Source organism: Fusarium proliferatum (assembly GCF_900067095.1).
Source record: "Fusarium proliferatum ET1 genome assembly, contig: FPRO_scaffold008, whole genome shotgun sequence".
NCBI lineage: Eukaryota > Fungi > Ascomycota > Sordariomycetes > Hypocreales > Nectriaceae > Fusarium > Fusarium proliferatum.
The window spans coordinates 1,550,783-1,568,935 of record NW_022194797.1 but is presented as its reverse complement, the minus strand read 5'-3'; the positions used below and the strand labels follow the sequence as shown (position 1 = coordinate 1,568,935).

Here is an 18,153-nt window from a genome sequence, read left to right as displayed (position 1 = left end):
ACCCTCCATCATGTAGCAATTCCTGCGACCCTCTTGTCGTCATCGACCAATTCTTTATAACGGGCGGCGCTTTGCTGTCGGAGCAATTTACCAAACTTGATCATGACGAAACAAGCGGAACAAGCGGCCAAAGCGATGAACGCAGCTGAGATGAAGCAATTCTGATAACCCATGTTGGTGATCCAAGGCGTGATGCTGTTGGCTGTTAGTGGCTGCAGATCTCATCGTCGAAAAGGAAACTTACCCATAACTAATGGCAAAAGACATCGTGTTGCGAACCAAAATAATCGTAACCATCGCATCACCGCTGAGTTCATAGTAGCTATCAATCAAATAATTTATACTGATGATGAGCCCCATGACACTCGTCACTGACAAGGTGCACATGGCGAAAATGAGGCCGAACCAGTGAGCGCCGTGCTGCGCGCCAACGCCCCAGAGGATCAAGGATGCCGGAACGCCAATGACACAAATCGCCAGCGGCCACAAACGATGCTCAGCTTCCATGATACCATTGTTGCGACGTGCAAGTTTGATAGTAAGACAATCGCTCAATCGTCCTGCGAGAATGGCAGCGATGATGGTACCGAGACAGCATGAGAGGTAGCTCAGTCCAACCATTGACGGCTTGAAGCCATACCCGGGGCCTGACAGGATGATGGATGCCGTCGCATTGAGTACGTTGAACCAGATTAGGTACGACCCGTACGAGAAGCCAGCGAAAAAGATGACAGGCCAACCGAGGTACTGAAGCGAGCGTCCAGCGTGACGAGCCATACTCTGGCTTGGTGTAGGTTGCCAAAGCGACGACTTCTGCCAGTACGTTCTCGGTTTGGCATATTGGACGTTCGCCTCATCGGCTTCCCTGACCTCAGATCTTCCAGTGTCGGCTGCCTTTCCTTCAGCTTTGCCGTTGTTCTCATCGCTCAGTCGGGATGGACTGGTTGGCAGATGGTCAGCGCGTCGTACGGCACGATTGTAATTGGTTTCTTCCATGACGAAAAATAGAAACACGAAGACGAATGAGAGGAAAATAGCGGGCCAGTAGAACACCCATTGCCAGCCTTGATACTCGGCGATAAAGCCACAGATGACCGGCGCGAAGTAGTTGCTGCCGGCCAGAGCGAGAGCGTAGATACCCATGTAGGTTCCACGTTGATGAGTGAAGTACTGGACAGAGTCAGTCGCAAGCTTGTAATAATACCCTGAGACAATACTTACGATGTCAGTAATCGAAATCTCAGGCAGGGCTTCAATTGGGGCGATGAAGAAGCCCTGGATGATGCATTTGGCGATCCATTCTCCGTTGCTTGAGACGTATGCGCTGCGACCAGTTAGTAAGGTCATACACCAGTATCGCATCACTGAGAAGGATTACCTCCAAACACTTGTGCCCTGATAACAGCTGTTAGCAAACAGTCGTGGTGAATGCATAGAGATTGACTTACAATGGCTCCGAGGACAGACAAGATGTAGGTCAAACGCTTGCCATACCGCAGCGAGAAGGGTTGCCAAAACAACAAACCCCAACCCAAAAGAAGGTACATATATCCGGTTCCTTCATTGAGCGTCTTGATTGAGACCTTGGACTGCTGCGCGAGGGGGACAAGGACTGAGTAAACAGTGGCAACAGACATGCCTGTGAACCAGGTATACCTTTATAAGTCAACAAAGGAGACACGCATGGAGAGAAGAGGGACTCACAGGTTCTGACATATCAACGCAAGAACTTTGCGACGAGGAGTCCAATTGAGAGGATCCTCTGGGTCGTCACTTGGCACAGGATCAAGGACGATGTCGCCGTCACCACCGCCTGCATGACGAACACGGAGATTGCGATTGAGGTCAACAAGATAGATAGTCCCAGGAATGGGAGGTTCCACTACCGAGGTCACCATCTTGTGCTGTGTCGGTTCGGGCGAAGGCAATCGAAGTGAACAACAAGAAGGTGGCCTGAGGGGAGGGTCGTAAACCTTGTTCAATTCGGGTACCAATGGACGGGGAGGCTCTACGCGACGTCTTATATGCTCAATCCCCGCATCTGTGTCACCAGAAGAAGACGGGGGGATCAGCAATAGCAGCGGTGCGATACGGCGTTCACTGCCTGGTAGGTATATTAGGTCGGACATGGTTGCTGTTGCTGTTGGTGGTCGAAGCTAGAAGAACAATGGAAACGCCGCTAAGGATTGTTCTACGACACGAAGGGTCCTTGGGACATGTTGGTGGACGTCTCGCAGATTATTCCAACTGGTCACCTGAAGCTCCTGGAAGCCAAGGTTGATCGGTCTGATACAGTTGGATCTCAACAATGGGAATTTTGAGGATGTTTGTGTCGGATTGGGTTGTCTGGGTGGTCAGAAGTGAATGGTATCGTGCGCCAACGACTAGCTTGCAAGACAGCTGTCGACTGGAGTTTGTTTTGACCCATGGTCCGAGCTTTACATTTGCTGGGCAATCAGCAGTGCAAACAGCTGAAGAATAGGGCATCGACCAAAGACCAAGGAGCCCGAGGTTCGAGAACTCCTGGGCCAAGACTTGACATATATCAGCTGGATCATCACAACTGCACCACCTCCTCATTGTCCTTCTCGCCATGCTTTCCTGGCAAATTTGCTATCACACAAACACATCCTTCTGCCATGAGTTTTGCCTCTTCTTCTTCAGTCCCCCCATCAGGGTCTTCCAAAGACTCCTCAAGTGTTACCACCCACAGCTTGCAGTCCCTCGAATCTAGACCCTTGGCCCCAGAGATGCTTCCAGGGCTTCCTGTTGTACAGGTAAAGCCCGTACCTCTCGGCACTCCTGAGTTCGAAGAGAAGAGGGCTGCTTTGCTTGAAGTATTTGCAGAAAAGGTCCCGGATGAGCTGCGGCTGCCGTTGGAGGTTATACTGAACCCTCCAACAGATGTCACCTCGATCCCATCAACCTGTGGCATTTTATCGCCAGAAGAGATCACTATCACTGAGACTTATGATGCAGTCGGCCTTATTGAGGCAATTGCACGTCGAAAACACACTGCTATAGCCGTTGCACGGGCATTCTGCAAACGTTCAATCATTGCGCATCAGCTCACATGCTGCCTGACACAATGGTTCATGGACGAGGCCATCGAACAAGCTCAAAAGCTCGATGCACATTTCGAGTCTCATGGGAGGCCTATGGGCCCCATGCATGGTTTGCCAATCAGCATCAAAGATCACATCCAAGTTGCCGGAACCTCTTCCTCTCAAGGCTGTTTCATCAGCATTAGCGACGACGACCAAGATGCCGACATCGTGTCGATCTTGCGTGCCCAAGGTGCCATCATTTACTGCAAAACCAACCAGCCTCAATCTCTGATGCATCTCGAGAGTGATTTCCCACTGGGGAAGAGTCCTGAACCCTTTCAACATTCATCTGTCTGCTGGTGGTTCGACAGGAGGTGAATCTGCGCTGCTTGCGATGAAAGGCTCGATCTTGGGGATCGGGACTGATATTGGTGGAAGTATCCGTGGCCCATCTGCCTTTTGTGGTATCTATGGCTTCAAAACCACATCGAATGTCTTGCCGACAAGGGGGTACATCAAAGGCGCTCCGCCTCCAGCTGTGCTGAACATCCCTCTGTCGACTGGACCTATGTGTCGCTCCTTGAGAGATATGGACCTTTTCATGAAATGTGTCCTTTCTTCGAAGCCCTATCTTTCGGATCCCAACATCGTTCCGATCCCGTGGATCGGTCTTGAAACACGATTCAATCGGCGCCTCAAGGTCGGCATCATCAGCAACGATGGCTTTATCGAGCCTCAACCGCCAGTGAAGAGGGCAATTTCGTGGGCCAGAAGCCTTCTGTCCGACAGCAAGTTTGCCAACCTCATCGAATTAAAAGAGTTCAAAATCTTCGGCGCAGGAGAAGCATGGAAGCAAGTCCGAAGACTCTACTGGCCCGACGGCGGCCATCTCACCAAAAACGGCATAATCTCATCCGGAGAACCTCTTCACCCTCTTACAGAATGGATCTGCAGAGACGCAGAGCCCCTGGGCATGCACACCGCCGTAGATCTCACAGCCGTCCACAAAGAGCGAAACGATTTCTGGCTTGCTTTTGCCAAAAGCTGGAGTGACCAAGACGTGGATGTCATTATCGGCCCGTCGTTCGTCGGGCCAGCGTGTGCGCACGACACGGCCTTCTACTGGACCTACACCTCGCTCTACAACCTTGTCGACTACCCGGGAGCGGTTATTCCCACGCCAATTAGGGCTGAATCTGGGAAAGTTTACGATACGGGCTATGTTCCGCTAAGCGATGCTTGTCGACATGTTAGAGATTTGTGGGAGGAGGGTGATTTTAGGGGTGCGCCTGTCAACCTGCAGGTGGTGGCGAGGCGGTATCATGACAATGAGCTCTTTGGGGCGTTAGGTGTGCTGAAAGACGTGTTGAACTTGTCTTAACTGAACCGGTGTCTTACACCGACATGTCAAACTCTAAAAATATATCTTCAATCGTTATTTCAATGTATCGCGCTCTCAATTACTGCAGGAATTTGCCGTGATACGAAAAGCTCATCACGCTCATAGTTTGCAGGTGACATCAGATAGGATCACGAATGTGGCGTGCCTAATAAACTTCGAGCAGATGCTGCAAAGTAACCGTCGCGAACGCCAAAAATGCTATTTACAGCGATGCGACTACTATGAGATATCTAGTACAATCTAAAAACGACCAAAAGAGAGCCGTTGTCTCTTGAATTGAGTTAGAGGCCTCGTAACGACTCGTAACGAGGTATCGCCATTGCTGACTGTACTCAGCACAAGGTATCATCTGCAACCAACCCAACCTACCCTGAATACGACCATTTTCGTCAACCTCGAACGCGGCTATTTTGACTTTTAGATCCCGCCCTCCATAATCTCATTCTTAAAACTCTTTCCCAACCTCGGCACCTCGGTAACAAAATACGGTCTTACGGTTTTACGGTTTTTCAAGGCTCGTTGAGGCTCTCTCTTCAACAACCAAAACTGTGCTAGCCCGCCACCATCCAGCTGAACCCCGTGAAACCCCAGGAAAAAACAACGCGTTCACGGAAATACGGCGAGGGGCGTGATTGGCCTCCATGCAGCCTCTGAAGCTTACTAGACATGGGGGGTTGCAATCGGCCGTCTTCCTTGATTTTCTTGACACACAGTGAACTGCTACCCCATGCATTAGCCTCAGGCCTCCCTCCGTTGAGAAATGGAGATGGAGATGAGGAAAACATGGGGTACAGTTGACAGGAATGGAGAATGGGGTTAGGAGATAAGCGGCGTCGCGACGATCTCTTGATTTTAGGTAATAGTGGTGTCGCCGCCTGGAGTTTGACAACGTTACAAGTTGAGATGGCGATAGCGACACCATCAGGAGACAAGATGGCAATTGAAAATCAGCTGAGGCGAAATGCGGCACAAAAAAGGGAAGAAATCGCCAAGGGAAAATGGCGGTTGCTGCCGGCTTGGCCATGGGAATGACCGGAGATAAGATGCGATGTGATGCACCATGTCGCTTACCCATCATGATTGATGAACTTTTGAAGCCAATCCTGCGACAACAAGGCCAAGGCCAATAGGTAGCCAATATCACAAAAGACCATATCATTCCGTATCGAGAAGCTGGCTAGCACATTATCACGGTTTTATCAAATCAACTGACGCTCTCGATAACCCTATTTCACTCGTCGAGTTTCCTCTAAAGGGAATGGGCTCACGTTCTTACTTGAGGGTTGTACGTCATATGACAATTTGTAGCGCGCTGTTTGGACGAGCTTCTTGTCTGAGATAAACCTTGCACAGATGATTTGCGGGGAGGCCCTGAATGATTGAGTAATGACCTTCCTGTTGGGTAAAGATTACTGACGGTGCCTGAGATAGCCAGCCGTCATTCCCGACTCGCGCGCCCTTTGTCTCGTCGATTGGCCCGTCCGTACGTGCTACAGTATTATCAGTGGCGGGTGGATTCAGGGTTCTGATTCTCCCTCTCCCTTTAACGTTAGTCGCGGACGGGCACTGCGATTGTTACGTTACCACGCGCTTGGGAGAGAAGTTGCCGCGGAACTTTTTTTCATTTAGCCTGTGGGTGTTTGGAAGAAATTGGTCTTTACCTGTTGTGGTAAGCTTGATACGAGTTTATGCCGATCTTTAATGATAAGTGAAGTTCTGTTGATCCTTCGATATCACACGGTACAACACAAGATCATCCCTTGGCTTTGCGATATCGACAAGTATAACGTGATCGTGTAATATATAAAAGAGTCATACAAGCGGACTCGCCGTGTCCGGAGAGCGACATCGCGATAATGACAGTCACGGTTAATTCTGGCAGAGAATTGAATGGATCACAAATCCGGACAATTCCCTCGCGCCACTAGACTCGGCTGTTTCTGTGGGGTGCTTTTCTTTGCGGCCGGAGCCTCCACTTGAGGTGTCACCGTCGCTCGTACGAGACAGGGGATGACTCGGATCTTCGGCATTTTAGACATGGCCCATGTTTCTCGAAATTTTGCAGAAGCACTCGGAGCACGCCACACGGTCAGAGCCATTGGCCACCTTTGAGTTGCCCGTTGCTTGATGCTCCATAACCATATCCGGGCCGTTACAAAGGTTCCTTACTCTGATGGTCGGATGTTTTACAGCAACGGGCATGGCTTCGGTCGAGGTGTGGCATCTCGTGGCGTACAATATGGAGTCGACTGTGTTTCCATGACAGAATATTTATTAAACGTCTCCAGATCTTGGTATTTTTATTACTCTTCGTTTGCTCCCATCCTCTCCTCCCTTTCATCATCAATCGACCTCGCCTTGTCCCTTGTTGCATCCGTGACAGTGAAAACTTTTCCAGTTCATCGAGTCTCATCGACGTCGTCTGCAACATGGCCCAGAATCACGAGGATTTGGCCGCCGAGTATGTCGCAAACTCTATTCAAGCTTATTTCGTACCCTTGCTAATCTCATGCAATCCAGGCTCCACGAGGAGTTAGGTGAACGCGTGCCCGCCGAGAAGAAGACTGATCTCGCCGGTGGCTATATCGCCCCTTCTATTGATGAGAAGAAGTCTCTCGACAAGCAACACTATGCTTCTGATCCTGAGTTTGGCACCACTCCCGATGGCGAGGAGCCCAATGATCATGAGAAGGCGACTCTTCGACGTGTAGGAGAGAACCTCCCTGCTTCAGCCTTCCTCATCGCCGTTGTTGAGTTGACGGAACGATTCACCTACTATGGTGCTCAGGGTCTTTTCCAGAACTACATCTCCAACAGCCCGACAGGCGCAGATGGTGCCAAGGGTCTTGGAATGGGCCACCAGGCTGCTACTGGTCTCAACCTCTTCTTCCAATGGTTCTGCTACGTGACTCCCATTCTCGGTGCCATCATCGCCGATCAGTACCTCGGAAAGTATAGGACTATCTTGGTCTTCTGCGGTTTCTACTGGGTTGGTCTCATCATCCTTTGGACTACATCACTACCTGTTGCTATGGAACATGGTGCTGGAAAGGCTGGATACATCGTTGCTATCATCGTTATTGGTCTCGGAACCGGTGGTATCAAATCCAACATTGCGCCTCTCATTGCCGATCAGTACCAGCGACGCAGGATGGCTATCCGAACCGAGAAGAACGGCGAGCGCGTTGTCATCGACCCTGCTATCACCTACCAGCGCATCTACATGATCTTCTATTGGTGCATCAACGTCGGTGCCCTTTCACTGCTCGCTACCCCCTTCATGGAGAAGTACAAGGGTTTCTGGACCGCCTACCTCATGTGTTTCTGCATGTTCAACGTCGGTATCGTCACTCTGGTTCTCCGCCGAAAGACCTTTGTCAACCGCCCTCCCCAGGGTTCCGTTATCACTGATGCCTTCAAGGCTCTTGGTATGATGATTGCCGCACGCAACACCGATGCCGCCAAGCCCTCGTGGCGCGAGGCCAATGGGAAGACCAAGGTTGTCCCCTGGAACGACCACTTTGTCGACGAGCTTAAGCGTGCTCTCCGCGCCTGCAAGGTCTTCATCTTCTACCCCATCTTCTGGGTTTGCTACGGACAGTTCTCCACCAACTTCGTTACCCAGGCTGGTCAGATGCAAGGTCACGGTGTTCCCAACGATCTGATGCAAAACTTCGATCCCATCTCCATTTTGGTTTTCACTCCTCTCATCGAGAAGGTCTTGTATCCCATCCTTCGCCGAGCTGGTATTGAGCTTCGACCCATTGCACGAATCACTATTGGTTTCTGGCTCGCTGCTCTCTGTCTTGCCTACGCTGCTATCGTTCAGCACATCATCTACTCTGCTGGACCTTGTTACGAGCACCCCGGCGAATGTGCTGCCGGTAAAGACGGTGACACCACGCTTCCTAACAACGTGCACATCGCCATCCAGACACCCGCCTACATCTTCATCGGTATTTCTGAGATTTTCATCTCCGTTACTGGTCTCGAGTATGCCTACACCAAGGCTCCTCCCAGCATGAAGTCCTTCGTGCAGTCTATCTACCTCTTTACCAATGCTTTTGGATCTGCCATCGCCGAGGCTCTTGTTTCCGAGGCCAAGGACCCCAACTTCTTGTGGCTCTACACTGGCGTTGGTGTCTCTTCTTTCGTCACTGGCTGCATCTTTTATGCTATCTTCCGACACTATGATGCTCAAGAAGATGCCATGTATGATCTGGACAGGGATGAGCCAACTCTTACCCACAACGGCATTGAGCCCAAGACTGTGGACCACCAGTAATGATTTGTAAAGGCTGTATTTTAGCTAAATAGTGTCATTGGACATATTATTTCAAATAATCGTGTTATGCGTGCAGCGTGTAGTTGTGAAGTGCCAAATCCCACAAAGAAAAAAGGTTCGCGTTATTTTGTCACGCGGTGCACGCCCCGTTCGAATCTGAGACCTTCAAAAAAAGCGGGCAGGGGAGACATCATCGGCTAGCTAAGGGGGTGTACCTATGAGGTTAGTAAGTCTTTAACGAACGAGCCAAACGGAATGTGTGTTGCCCTGAGGCCAGCCTCGTCTCACCCCGCCCTGGGAAAGTGTTGAACAATTCGGGCTTAAGTAGGGTGACAATCAGTCATGGGTTTGGCCCTGACCAAAAGGATACGACACTGTCTAGTCACTGGCCAGGTGCAAGTGTCATTTCCCACCATGTTTCCGCGTCAATGTCCAGCCACGCACGATAGCACACGCTTGGTTTGCTGCAGCCGGCTCTGCCAGGGAATTTACTACTTCATTACAGCCTATGGCTTCCTACTGCTATAGCTTGACGCGTTAACTGCATCAGAATCTCAACGCAAACTCACTTGGTCCTCATCAGGAACTCCTCGCCAACTTAGCAGAGTCCCCCCTTCCATCTTACCCCCTTTATTGACGTATTCGACTTGATCCTTTGCCAACTGTGGCAAGCGGGCTACTGATCCCATATTCAGGGGATATCAAGCTGGACAGATTCCGGTTATCAACCCACGTGGATTTGTTCAATGGCTTGGCTTTCTGATGCATATACTCAACAAAGATGAACAGGGACAAGCAGGCGGAGGTCTACTCTAAAGAATGGGGCCAAGGGCCTTCTGTCAGTACAACTTGAGATCATAATCCACGTGCGAGGCTCTGTTTTCTTGCTGAACTAATGCAAATTCTAGACTACGCCTTGCCTTCGCGAACTTGAATTCCGAGAATGGTTTCCCGACATCCAAATCACGTCCTTCGTACTCATGAGCTCAATGAGAAGCCGACTTCCGCGACAGGACACAGTTCCAATATGAGAAGATGATTTGTCTACACATGCATTTTTGCTCCGTGTCGAACATATACAGTGGATCAGGGCTGCTCCGCAGACGTAGCTGCGGTTCCGTCAAAAACAAGTTTCACAACTCTGGCTCGGTGAAATTCTGGGATGCCATTGTCGAAGAAGTCGAAACACTTTGGCTGCAAAAGGGGTGCAGCCTTGGAACCCGTGAAAAGTGATTTGGAGCATGAAATCGAACCTATGGCCTCAAAAAACAAAGGGAGGGTGCAGGGAGAGAGTTTTAGGATTTTAGGTTCGGAGTTTAGAAGGTTTGTAGGTTTTAGGTGAGATACCACTGCACCACTGCCCTTTGCTGAGGATGTACAGAGTCAAATTGAGATATAAGGGTAGCTGGGTGGATGAGTATTGAGTTTGAAGTTCTCGTCCATGTTGACACTCAAGCAAACAACGACTCTCACTCTTATTCACCGCGTTGGCCACAGGGACCAAACAAATTTCCGACTTCACACAATTCGACGCAAGCAATTTGTCGAGAGGCTAGCGGAATCTACACCACGTCTGCCTGAATCCCTCTGTGACTCAGAACAATGATTTGGCTTGTTGCATCTCCCTGCGCTTGGTCCTAAGGACGGGGGAACTCGATCACCTTCTGTTGACTTGTTGATATCTAGACCAAGAATGATTAGTAATTGGTGCCGTATGATTTGATGTGAATCCTTGTACCCCTGGACGCTCATCCGTCCCTGATTCTTTGGCCTGCCTCAGGTTGAAGTCCGCTACGTTCAGCCTAAGCTGGGAATTTCCCTCCGCATCGCCATTTCTTTGACATCCATGTACAGTCAGATCTAGGGGTAGAATTTTCAAGTCATTCCACCCCCTCGTCCCACCAACAGTCTACAGCGGAGATGCTTGACGATACAGCGAACATGGCTACAATTGATGCAATGGGAACACGGCATCGTCAAGCATTCGTGCAAGCCCTGATGAGAGTGATGGAAACTGGCGTAGCGGAAATGACGTTTGCGGAGATCATTGATGGACTTCCTACAATTGGGTCATATCAAGATTTCCACTGGCCGCAGGATGGTCATCCCGCTACTCAACACTTGGAAGTGTGCCCAGGAATGATCGGAAAAGCTCGTCAACTACGTTTTGATTATCCTCCCACAAGATTGAAGTTTCACTTACCGGTAAGCTCTCTTAATTGGTCCCCTAGAGTGGCTCGCCTGATATCCTGTGTCAGTTACTACTCGCTTTTGAAGAGACCACGATCGATTCACGATCATTCCACTTACGATTGTTTGAGCTGTTGGCCGTGTCCATTCACCAGATTGCGGTATACTTGTACCAACAGGGTGGCTTCAACCATACACATCAAGACTATCAAAAATGGATAGACTCACCACGCGATACTCGTCGATGGGATGGGTATCGACACCCGACAGCTTTCTGTCATAGCTTCTATGTCGCGGTTGAGCGGTATCCGAACGGGGATGCTGATACCGTTGGATACTGGGCTGAAGCAAAGATATTCGGTGGGGTCTTCGTCTTTGACCGTGGAGAATCAGAATCAGAGGTAGAGTGAACCACAAGCTGGTCAGACGTGCGCTAACATTTGGATAGTGTAATGAGCTGTACCTACATGCAAGTCGACGAGTAGGGCCCTTTACTCTATTCCCCCTTACAACGGACCAGTTCAAGAGATTCGTCGACTTCCTTCTAGGTGACACAGAGGAGCCTGCTCCATCTCGAAGTCCTCTCCCATTTCGAGCGACATCAGAGAATCGTTGGCGGTGGCATAACTGGGATACCATAACCCGATATCACATATTCCGTGACAAGTACGAGCGAACCGTCCAACCAACCAAACCAATTGGCGGCGTCAAGTCATCGGTAGACTGGCCAGAGATAGGTGACGAGCTATATCTTATTGGGGCCATGCACGATTATTGGGATGGCCAGCCGGTAGATAAAGATAAGGTTCGGGAGGCTCTGGAGCATTTACAACAGGTCACTCCATCTTCGCCAGTTTGGTCAACCAGGAACGCACATACATGGACGAAGAACCTTTTTGAATAGACTTTATGTAGCGTCCAGATACATTCGCTAAGGATCATTTTACCAGTTTCCAGTGAACTGGGGATAGCTTGGTGTCTTGACTTCTCTGTCAGGATACACGCCTCCCCTCTGCGGCTGCATGCCTTCCCATCTTGCCTTTACTAATTCTCTCTGCTCTTCCGCAAGACTCTTCTCAGATCTGTCAGAAGGTTTCTCCTGGACCAATTCCTTCTTCTCATCCTTTCCCATGCCATCAGGTTGAGTGTCTTCCTTGTCTACAATCTGCCATTCGTCCTCAATGTCTGGGTTCGACGCTGGGTTGAAGTCAGCGATATGGACAAAAGAGAGAGATCTTGCGTTTTGGATTTGTTACCCGCTGTCAACTTTTCGTTGTGATTGTTCGACATTGCTGGACCTTTCAAACTGATGGTTTTGTAGTCTTGGTTTGGGATATGTAGTTTCTGCTTTAAGTCACTCCGGTTCGATGGAGATGAATGATTGAAGCAGGTGACGTGTCCCAGCAGGCAGCGGTGGCGAGAAAGATTGCCCGCCACTTTGTTGACTAATCCGCATTGGCCTCTTTTCAATGCAACGAGATCTCGGCATTGCTGGCAAGAATTGTTTGCTACTGAATGGTACGTTGTGAAAGAACAACGGTTGTTACGAAGTCAATGCAAAGGAGATCTTAATCTGCAATATTGAAGCATGATTGATGGTAAAGTTGACAGTTGTCACTAAAACACTACAAGTCCAACAATGACCCAGCTACTCTCTTCCCATTATCAGCAGACTCACGCCCACCTCGAGAAGTTGCAGCCTTGTATACACTGGCAATCTCACTCTGCCATTTCTCAACATCTGGCCTCACGAAACGACGATCATACGTGATCAAACCATTCACCTCGCCTTCAACATCACTCGTTTGGGTATACACGGCACCGCTGCAAGCGAAGCGCTGAGTTTGCTCACGAATGTCTCGGAATAAGACGCCGGATCGGTAATTGTATGAATCGAGGTCCTCGTTGATTTCGTATGTCTCTGGGATGCTATCGATGGCTTGTTTGACGTTCCAAAGGCTGCAAGAGCAGTTAGTGGTGAAGTTGAACACGGTGATCTGAACTTACTGGTCTATCGAGACGTTGTGACCGATGCCACCGTACTCGCCTGCAATGCCGATGCGCTCAGGATCGTATGGAGTCTTGGGCTGCGAGTAGAATGGCGTGCCGCATTGAGGTGCAGCATAATTGTGATTGTCCTAAAAACGAGTCAGTGAAGTGTTGGATGAGGTCTTGAGGTGACCTACGTGGAAGTCGCCAAATCCGTGGTCATTCCATCCGCTGATAGAGTTGATGAGTCTCGACTTGTCAAGCTTTCGAACCAGCTCAGTCAGGCTCTTCTCAGGAGAACCGTCTCGCTGACCCCAGCCCTCGTTGTAGATAACCTTTCATAGTTAGCAAGCAAACCATCCTGGCCAGTCTCTGTTCATACCCATGTGACGATTGAAGTGTAGCTCTTGTGTTGTTTTACAAGAATCTCGAACTGTCGTTGAAACTCGGCTTGCTCCGCGTCGTTGGGTTTGCGATTGCCGTCTGCAGGGAGACTGGGCATATCTTGGATAACCAACAGGCCAAGCTCGTCGCATGCTTGGTAAAACAGATGAGGCTCGTATTTGATCTTCTCAAGTCAGTAGGAGAAATTGAAATCACAAGGCTATACTGACGTGTTTGCGAACCATGTTGAAGCCAAACTTCTTCAGGAGCTTCAAATCAGAGACCATGGCCTCCCTGTTAGGTGGAGTGTACAATCCATCGGGCCAGAAACCTTGGTCAAGAGTTCCAAATTGGAACACGAACTCGCCGTTGAGGAGCGGTCGTGTGACGTTCTCAACTTTACCTTTGGATATGGTTCGAAAGCCGGTGTAACTTTGTACTTTGTCTCCGCTGTCGAGTGTTACGGTGATGTTGTAAAGCGTTGGGGAGTCGGGCCACCATAGTTTTGGCGACTTGGCGGTGAAGGTGAACTCTTCATCGGTCGTTCCTTCGTGGGAGGCCAGTTCCGTGCCATCGCTGCCTTCGATCACCACTTTGGCGGACTTACCGGACTCTTGAGATGTGTGGACTGTTACGGTAACTAGAATAGAATGTTCAGCGGTCTGATGAAACACCGGGGATTCAGAGTTACTGACCTTCACCATCTGCACCCGCAGCGAGGTCAAAATCGGTGATGTAATCTTTCGGTACGGCCTCAAGCCAGACTTGTTGCCAGATGCCTGAGCATGAGCGGTAGAAGATGTGACTCGGCCGCAAGGTCTGTTTGCCAATGGGGATAACTTGATCGTCTGTCGGGTCGCTGACAAAGACGAGCCTGGCAAGATGTTAGAGCGTGTTTCGGCTTGGAAGCTCAATCCTGGACTTACAGCTCATTCGACTCTCCGAACTTGATGTCCTCCGTCACGTCGACAGAGAAGCGGTCGTAGCCCCCAATGTGCGTCGTCTTTTCTTTCCCGTTGACAAAGACGGTTGAGTTGTAGTCGACGGCCTCGAAGTGAAGCAGAACGGTCTGGCCCTTCCAGTCATTCGATACCTCGAAGGACCGCTGGTACCAGAACTCACGCTCGTCAAGGACCTGCAGTCCTGACAGAGCGCTCTCGATGCAAGCTGGGACCAGCACTTCACGATCAAGAGGGCCTGCTTTGGGCGGGTTGCTGAGATCGCCATCGCCTCTCCATGTCCAGATTCCGTTCAGGCTCTTCCAAGCATCGCGTTTGAGCTGCGGCCGCGGATGTTCCGGCCAAGGATTGGTGCCGACCTTGTAAGTCCAGTCGGTGTCAAGTGGAGGTTTTTGAACCTCGTATTTTGTCTGCGCTGCAGCGACGTCGAGAAACAGAGAGCAAAGCCCCGCAAAGGGGACAGCATTTGACCAGAACATTTTGAAAAGCGATGGTTGCGATGAGTGAAATTGCGCATGAGGATGAAGGAGCTCTTGTACTGCCTCAGCATGCCATTCCGTGTTCCCCGCCTGCATACCACGTTGAGTTTGTGTGAACCTTATGACGTCTACATCGTCAGCGCTTAAGGAAGAGCTCCAGGGGATCATCATGTTATTCCCCCCCTTCCCCCGCATCAATGCTGATCATCACACGTTATTATCCCTACTGCATTAGAAAATCTGCACGATTTCCCTGTAATTTGCTTCGGGCAGGTGGAATAAACCCCGAAGGATGAGGCTTTGCTTGTTTAACTACCAAGATTAACTTTGCCGATGTGGTATTGGGAGTCTTAATCCAGTATTAGCGTGTCTGATCACCATTTTACAGGAGGCTTTGTGCGCATCACAAGGTGCCCGCTGGTGCCTGGTTGTTACAGGGGCACGGATCCTCTGTAACCAAAGCACAATCAGCGCATGAAAGAAGTGGAAGACTACCTAGGTACCTAGACGTCGCGCCGTTTGGCTCCAGCAAACAAGGTTACAAGCATGCTTTATTACTTTTAAACTTGTTTTCAAACTTCTCATTCAAAAAGTCAATGTATGATCGGATGCAAAAGGTCCGGGCTCATTGTCCTCGCAGGCCACTACCTAAGGTCCAAAGGTCTGCCCTTTCGCTAACGCTTTGTAAGGACAACTCTTCCAATCGCAGGTATCCTGTTACATACACCATTAGACGACAGCACATCTCGACGAGACTCATCAACTGACCTTGTACACGTTGGTTCCCCACCAGCTGAAATTATCCGCGGCGCCAGTGTAGAAAATGGCGAAAAAGATGACGATGCCAGCGATAGCGACAGAGCAATCCAGAGCGGAGCTCAGAACAAAATTGAATCGATGCCACCAGCTTGCCTTGCGCTTCTTGATAAGAGCGCCAAATAACAGACCAAACAAAGCCCAGCTGCCATAGTTGACACCGGATGCAGGCGGGATATAGTTCAAGCCACCCAGGAACAGCGGAACGTGTATCTTCTTCAGCCAATTGACATGAGGGAAGGCCTTGGTTCGAAGGAGGTACACGACGACAGGAAGAAGAGCTCCGACCAGGAAGAACCAGAGCAAGGGCCTGTAGAGGGCACCTGACTCGAAGAAACGACGGGGACCGAGGGCGCCCCAGACCATGCTTGTGTTGAAATGAGTTCGAGAGAAGGGACAAGTGAAACCGTTCGGAGCAAGCTTGGCATTGCAGACGTTGGGGATGTTTCCGAGTGCCCAGTTGAGGACAGACACTTGACCAAGAGTTCCGACAATAAGGCCGACTACTTGAACCAGGAAGAGGCTTCGGGGAGGGATCTGAAATACGTCAGCTTGAGGTATCAGTAGCGTTTAGACAAGGACCACTTACACCGCAGTAAATGCCAAGCTTCAGGTCTTGTGAGAAAGCAAGACCCTTGATACCCGAGATGTATCCAACGTTGAAGAACCAGATGTTGGCCAGGACCTTGCCTTCCCAGACGTAACCAGCGATGATACGACAGAAGATATCGATCTGGATCTTGATGTTGCTCGTAGCATACACCCAAGCGAGCTTCAAAAGTCAGGAGAATGCCTATGAATGGAGGATCTGGTACTCACAGGGATGAAGAAGACAGAAGATACTACCATACCGAAAATCACGCCGTACCAACGCAGCTGAACAGGGTAGTACTCATAGGTAAAGACACCGATGCCCAATGCTACAAGGGCAGCGGTCATGTACCACCAAAGCGGAACTGCATCATATTGGGGCTGTAGTCTGTCGCGGGTGGAAGTGTTCGTCGACGTCAATGATTTGCATGCGTCGCGGAATGTCCTCACTAAATCCCGGCGCTTCTCGAGAAAGATCCAGACAAAGAGAGACGAGATGGTGGCGAACGACAAGCCGAAAGTGTTGAGCGCATATGTTACTGGGAGATAAATCTGGGGGGAGGGCATTAGCAACTCTCATCTCTGGGGGGCGTGATGGGACGAGACTGACATCAGAGTACTGCGCATACAGATCATGATCAAAGGTGAAGCCATCTTTCTTATTGACAACCTTCGAGACATTGAAGACTTCTCCGGTATTGTCGAAGATCGAATTGCTTTGTAGCGGCAGGTGGGCCGAGAACCAGGTGTTCGAGTAGTAGAGTGCCGGGCTAATGATGTAGATCCAGAAGACAAGCGAGGCGAGAACGTTGAGGATAGCCCAGACTGGGACAACAAGTGGTGATCCGATGTATGCGATCTGACTCCCTGAAGAGACAGCTTGTTAGCGACCGAAGCATCGAATCATAGAACGGCGAGCACATACAGTCGAAGGTGAAGGGCAACAACCCCAGTCCACTCTTCATGCCAAACACCTGGTTGACGACAGGGTTCTTGGGGGCGATCCAGCAGATCCATGTAAAGTATCCCAAGGCAGGGAAGATGAAATCAGGGAACCAATACCAACAGAAAGAAGCAACGAAGGCGAGGATAAAGAAGTGGTAACGAGATATCTTGCTGCAGAAATGTTAGCGAACCCCGCCTCTGAAAGCGCTGAGAAAAGTTCTCACCCAGCGATCACCTCCTTGCGCGGTGTATGCAAGGCTGCGTTGAGAGCCGTGTTTCCGAGCACGCCTGGCCAAACGAGGCTTTTCGGTTCAACGACTACTGATCTAGTCAAGCCTGACAGAGCAAAACCAAACAGGATGGATGTGAGTGTTGCGAGGATCTCGAAACCCCATCCTGCCTTGAGGCCATAGAAGACGCGCTGTTCGGTGAGGACATCGGCGCTCAATCGGGTCAAGAAGCTAAGGTTGGCCAAGATGTAGATAAGCATGTTCTCCTGAGCCAGGCTTAGTGAGTGTCTCTTTGGGGGTTCAAGGGGGCAAATACCTTATGGTTAAAGGGTCCAGGGTTCAGGCTATGTCGCTTGCCGAACAAGGTGAACCCCAAGTCCGGTATCGCATACTCCCATGCCTTGCCGACAGGATAAGCGAGGAACTGGATTGCAGACTGCGAAAGACTGATGGATGGGAATCTGAGGGTGTACAGAGTGTTCACGCCACTGCCTACAAGACAAAAGGCAATGCCGATTGTCCACATGCGAAGGGTGAGGCATGGTAGAGTTGGATCATCATCCTTGAAGCCCACGCCAGCCGCTGACAGGACTTCTCCAACAGATTCGCCTTTGATTCATGAGCATACGAAACTTGCGGAAGTACAAGCCGGCAACGAACCTGAAGATGTCTCTGGTCGGACCAGGCCCTCGTTCGGAGCGGCCACTTCTGCCTCAGCAAGACCTTTCTCAACGGACGCAGTCATGTCGAGATTCTCGGGTGCAGAGCTCACGATGATCACATCAAGTCGGATCAGATAAGATGAAAATGATTAAGAATTATCTTATAACAAGATC

At 50.2% G+C, this 18,153-nt stretch overlaps 7 protein-coding genes across 7 annotated transcripts; 3 read left to right on the top strand and 4 right to left on the bottom strand.

The window, feature by feature from the left end:
* Positions 1-8: 8 nt before the first annotated feature.
* On the bottom strand, positions 9-2,129 carry FPRO_14297 (uncharacterized protein; the record flags this gene model as incomplete). The annotated part of the gene is made up of 6 exons (XM_031219306.1): positions 9-195; positions 245-1,170; positions 1,222-1,324; positions 1,379-1,395; positions 1,449-1,656; positions 1,705-2,129. The coding sequence occupies 6 exons, from the start codon at positions 2,127-2,129 to the stop codon at positions 9-11; spliced, it is 1,866 nt and encodes a 621-aa protein (XP_031085078.1).
* Positions 2,130-2,639: 510 nt separating this feature from the next.
* FPRO_14296 (uncharacterized protein) lies at positions 2,640-4,428 on the top strand (the record flags this gene model as incomplete). The annotated part of the gene is made up of 2 exons (XM_031219305.1): positions 2,640-3,421; positions 3,486-4,428. 2 exons carry the CDS (start codon positions 2,640-2,642, stop codon positions 4,426-4,428), a joined length of 1,725 nt encoding a protein of 574 aa, XP_031085077.1.
* Positions 4,429-6,878: 2,450 nt separating this feature from the next.
* On the top strand, positions 6,879-8,734 carry FPRO_14295 (putative PTR2-Di-and tripeptide permease; the record flags this gene model as incomplete). Its single annotated transcript, XM_031219304.1, has 2 exons — positions 6,879-6,910; positions 6,970-8,734. The coding sequence occupies 2 exons, from the start codon at positions 6,879-6,881 to the stop codon at positions 8,732-8,734; spliced, it is 1,797 nt and encodes a 598-aa protein (XP_031085076.1).
* A 1,941-nt stretch (positions 8,735-10,675) lies between these two features.
* Positions 10,676-11,828, top strand: FPRO_14294 (uncharacterized protein; the record flags this gene model as incomplete). Its single annotated transcript, XM_031219302.1, has 3 exons — positions 10,676-10,939; positions 10,993-11,325; positions 11,373-11,828. 3 exons carry the CDS (start codon positions 10,676-10,678, stop codon positions 11,826-11,828), a joined length of 1,053 nt encoding a protein of 350 aa, XP_031085075.1.
* Positions 11,829-11,867: 39 nt separating this feature from the next.
* FPRO_14293 (uncharacterized protein) lies at positions 11,868-12,214 on the bottom strand (the record flags this gene model as incomplete). Its single annotated transcript, XM_031219301.1, has 2 exons — positions 11,868-12,121; positions 12,181-12,214. 2 exons carry the CDS (start codon positions 12,212-12,214, stop codon positions 11,868-11,870), a joined length of 288 nt encoding a protein of 95 aa, XP_031085074.1.
* A 335-nt stretch (positions 12,215-12,549) lies between these two features.
* On the bottom strand, positions 12,550-14,735 carry FPRO_14292 (uncharacterized protein; the record flags this gene model as incomplete). The annotated part of the gene is made up of 7 exons (XM_031219300.1): positions 12,550-12,883; positions 12,932-13,062; positions 13,111-13,248; positions 13,296-13,481; positions 13,528-13,937; positions 13,993-14,171; positions 14,224-14,735. 7 exons carry the CDS (start codon positions 14,733-14,735, stop codon positions 12,550-12,552), a joined length of 1,890 nt encoding a protein of 629 aa, XP_031085073.1.
* Positions 14,736-15,383: 648 nt separating this feature from the next.
* FPRO_14291 (uncharacterized protein) lies at positions 15,384-18,062 on the bottom strand (the record flags this gene model as incomplete). The annotated part of the gene is made up of 9 exons (XM_031219299.1): positions 15,384-15,449; positions 15,504-16,088; positions 16,141-16,323; positions 16,371-16,694; positions 16,753-17,009; positions 17,068-17,258; positions 17,312-17,583; positions 17,634-17,926; positions 17,978-18,062. The coding sequence occupies 9 exons, from the start codon at positions 18,060-18,062 to the stop codon at positions 15,384-15,386; spliced, it is 2,256 nt and encodes a 751-aa protein (XP_031085072.1).
* Between the last annotated feature and the right edge of the window lie 91 nt (positions 18,063-18,153).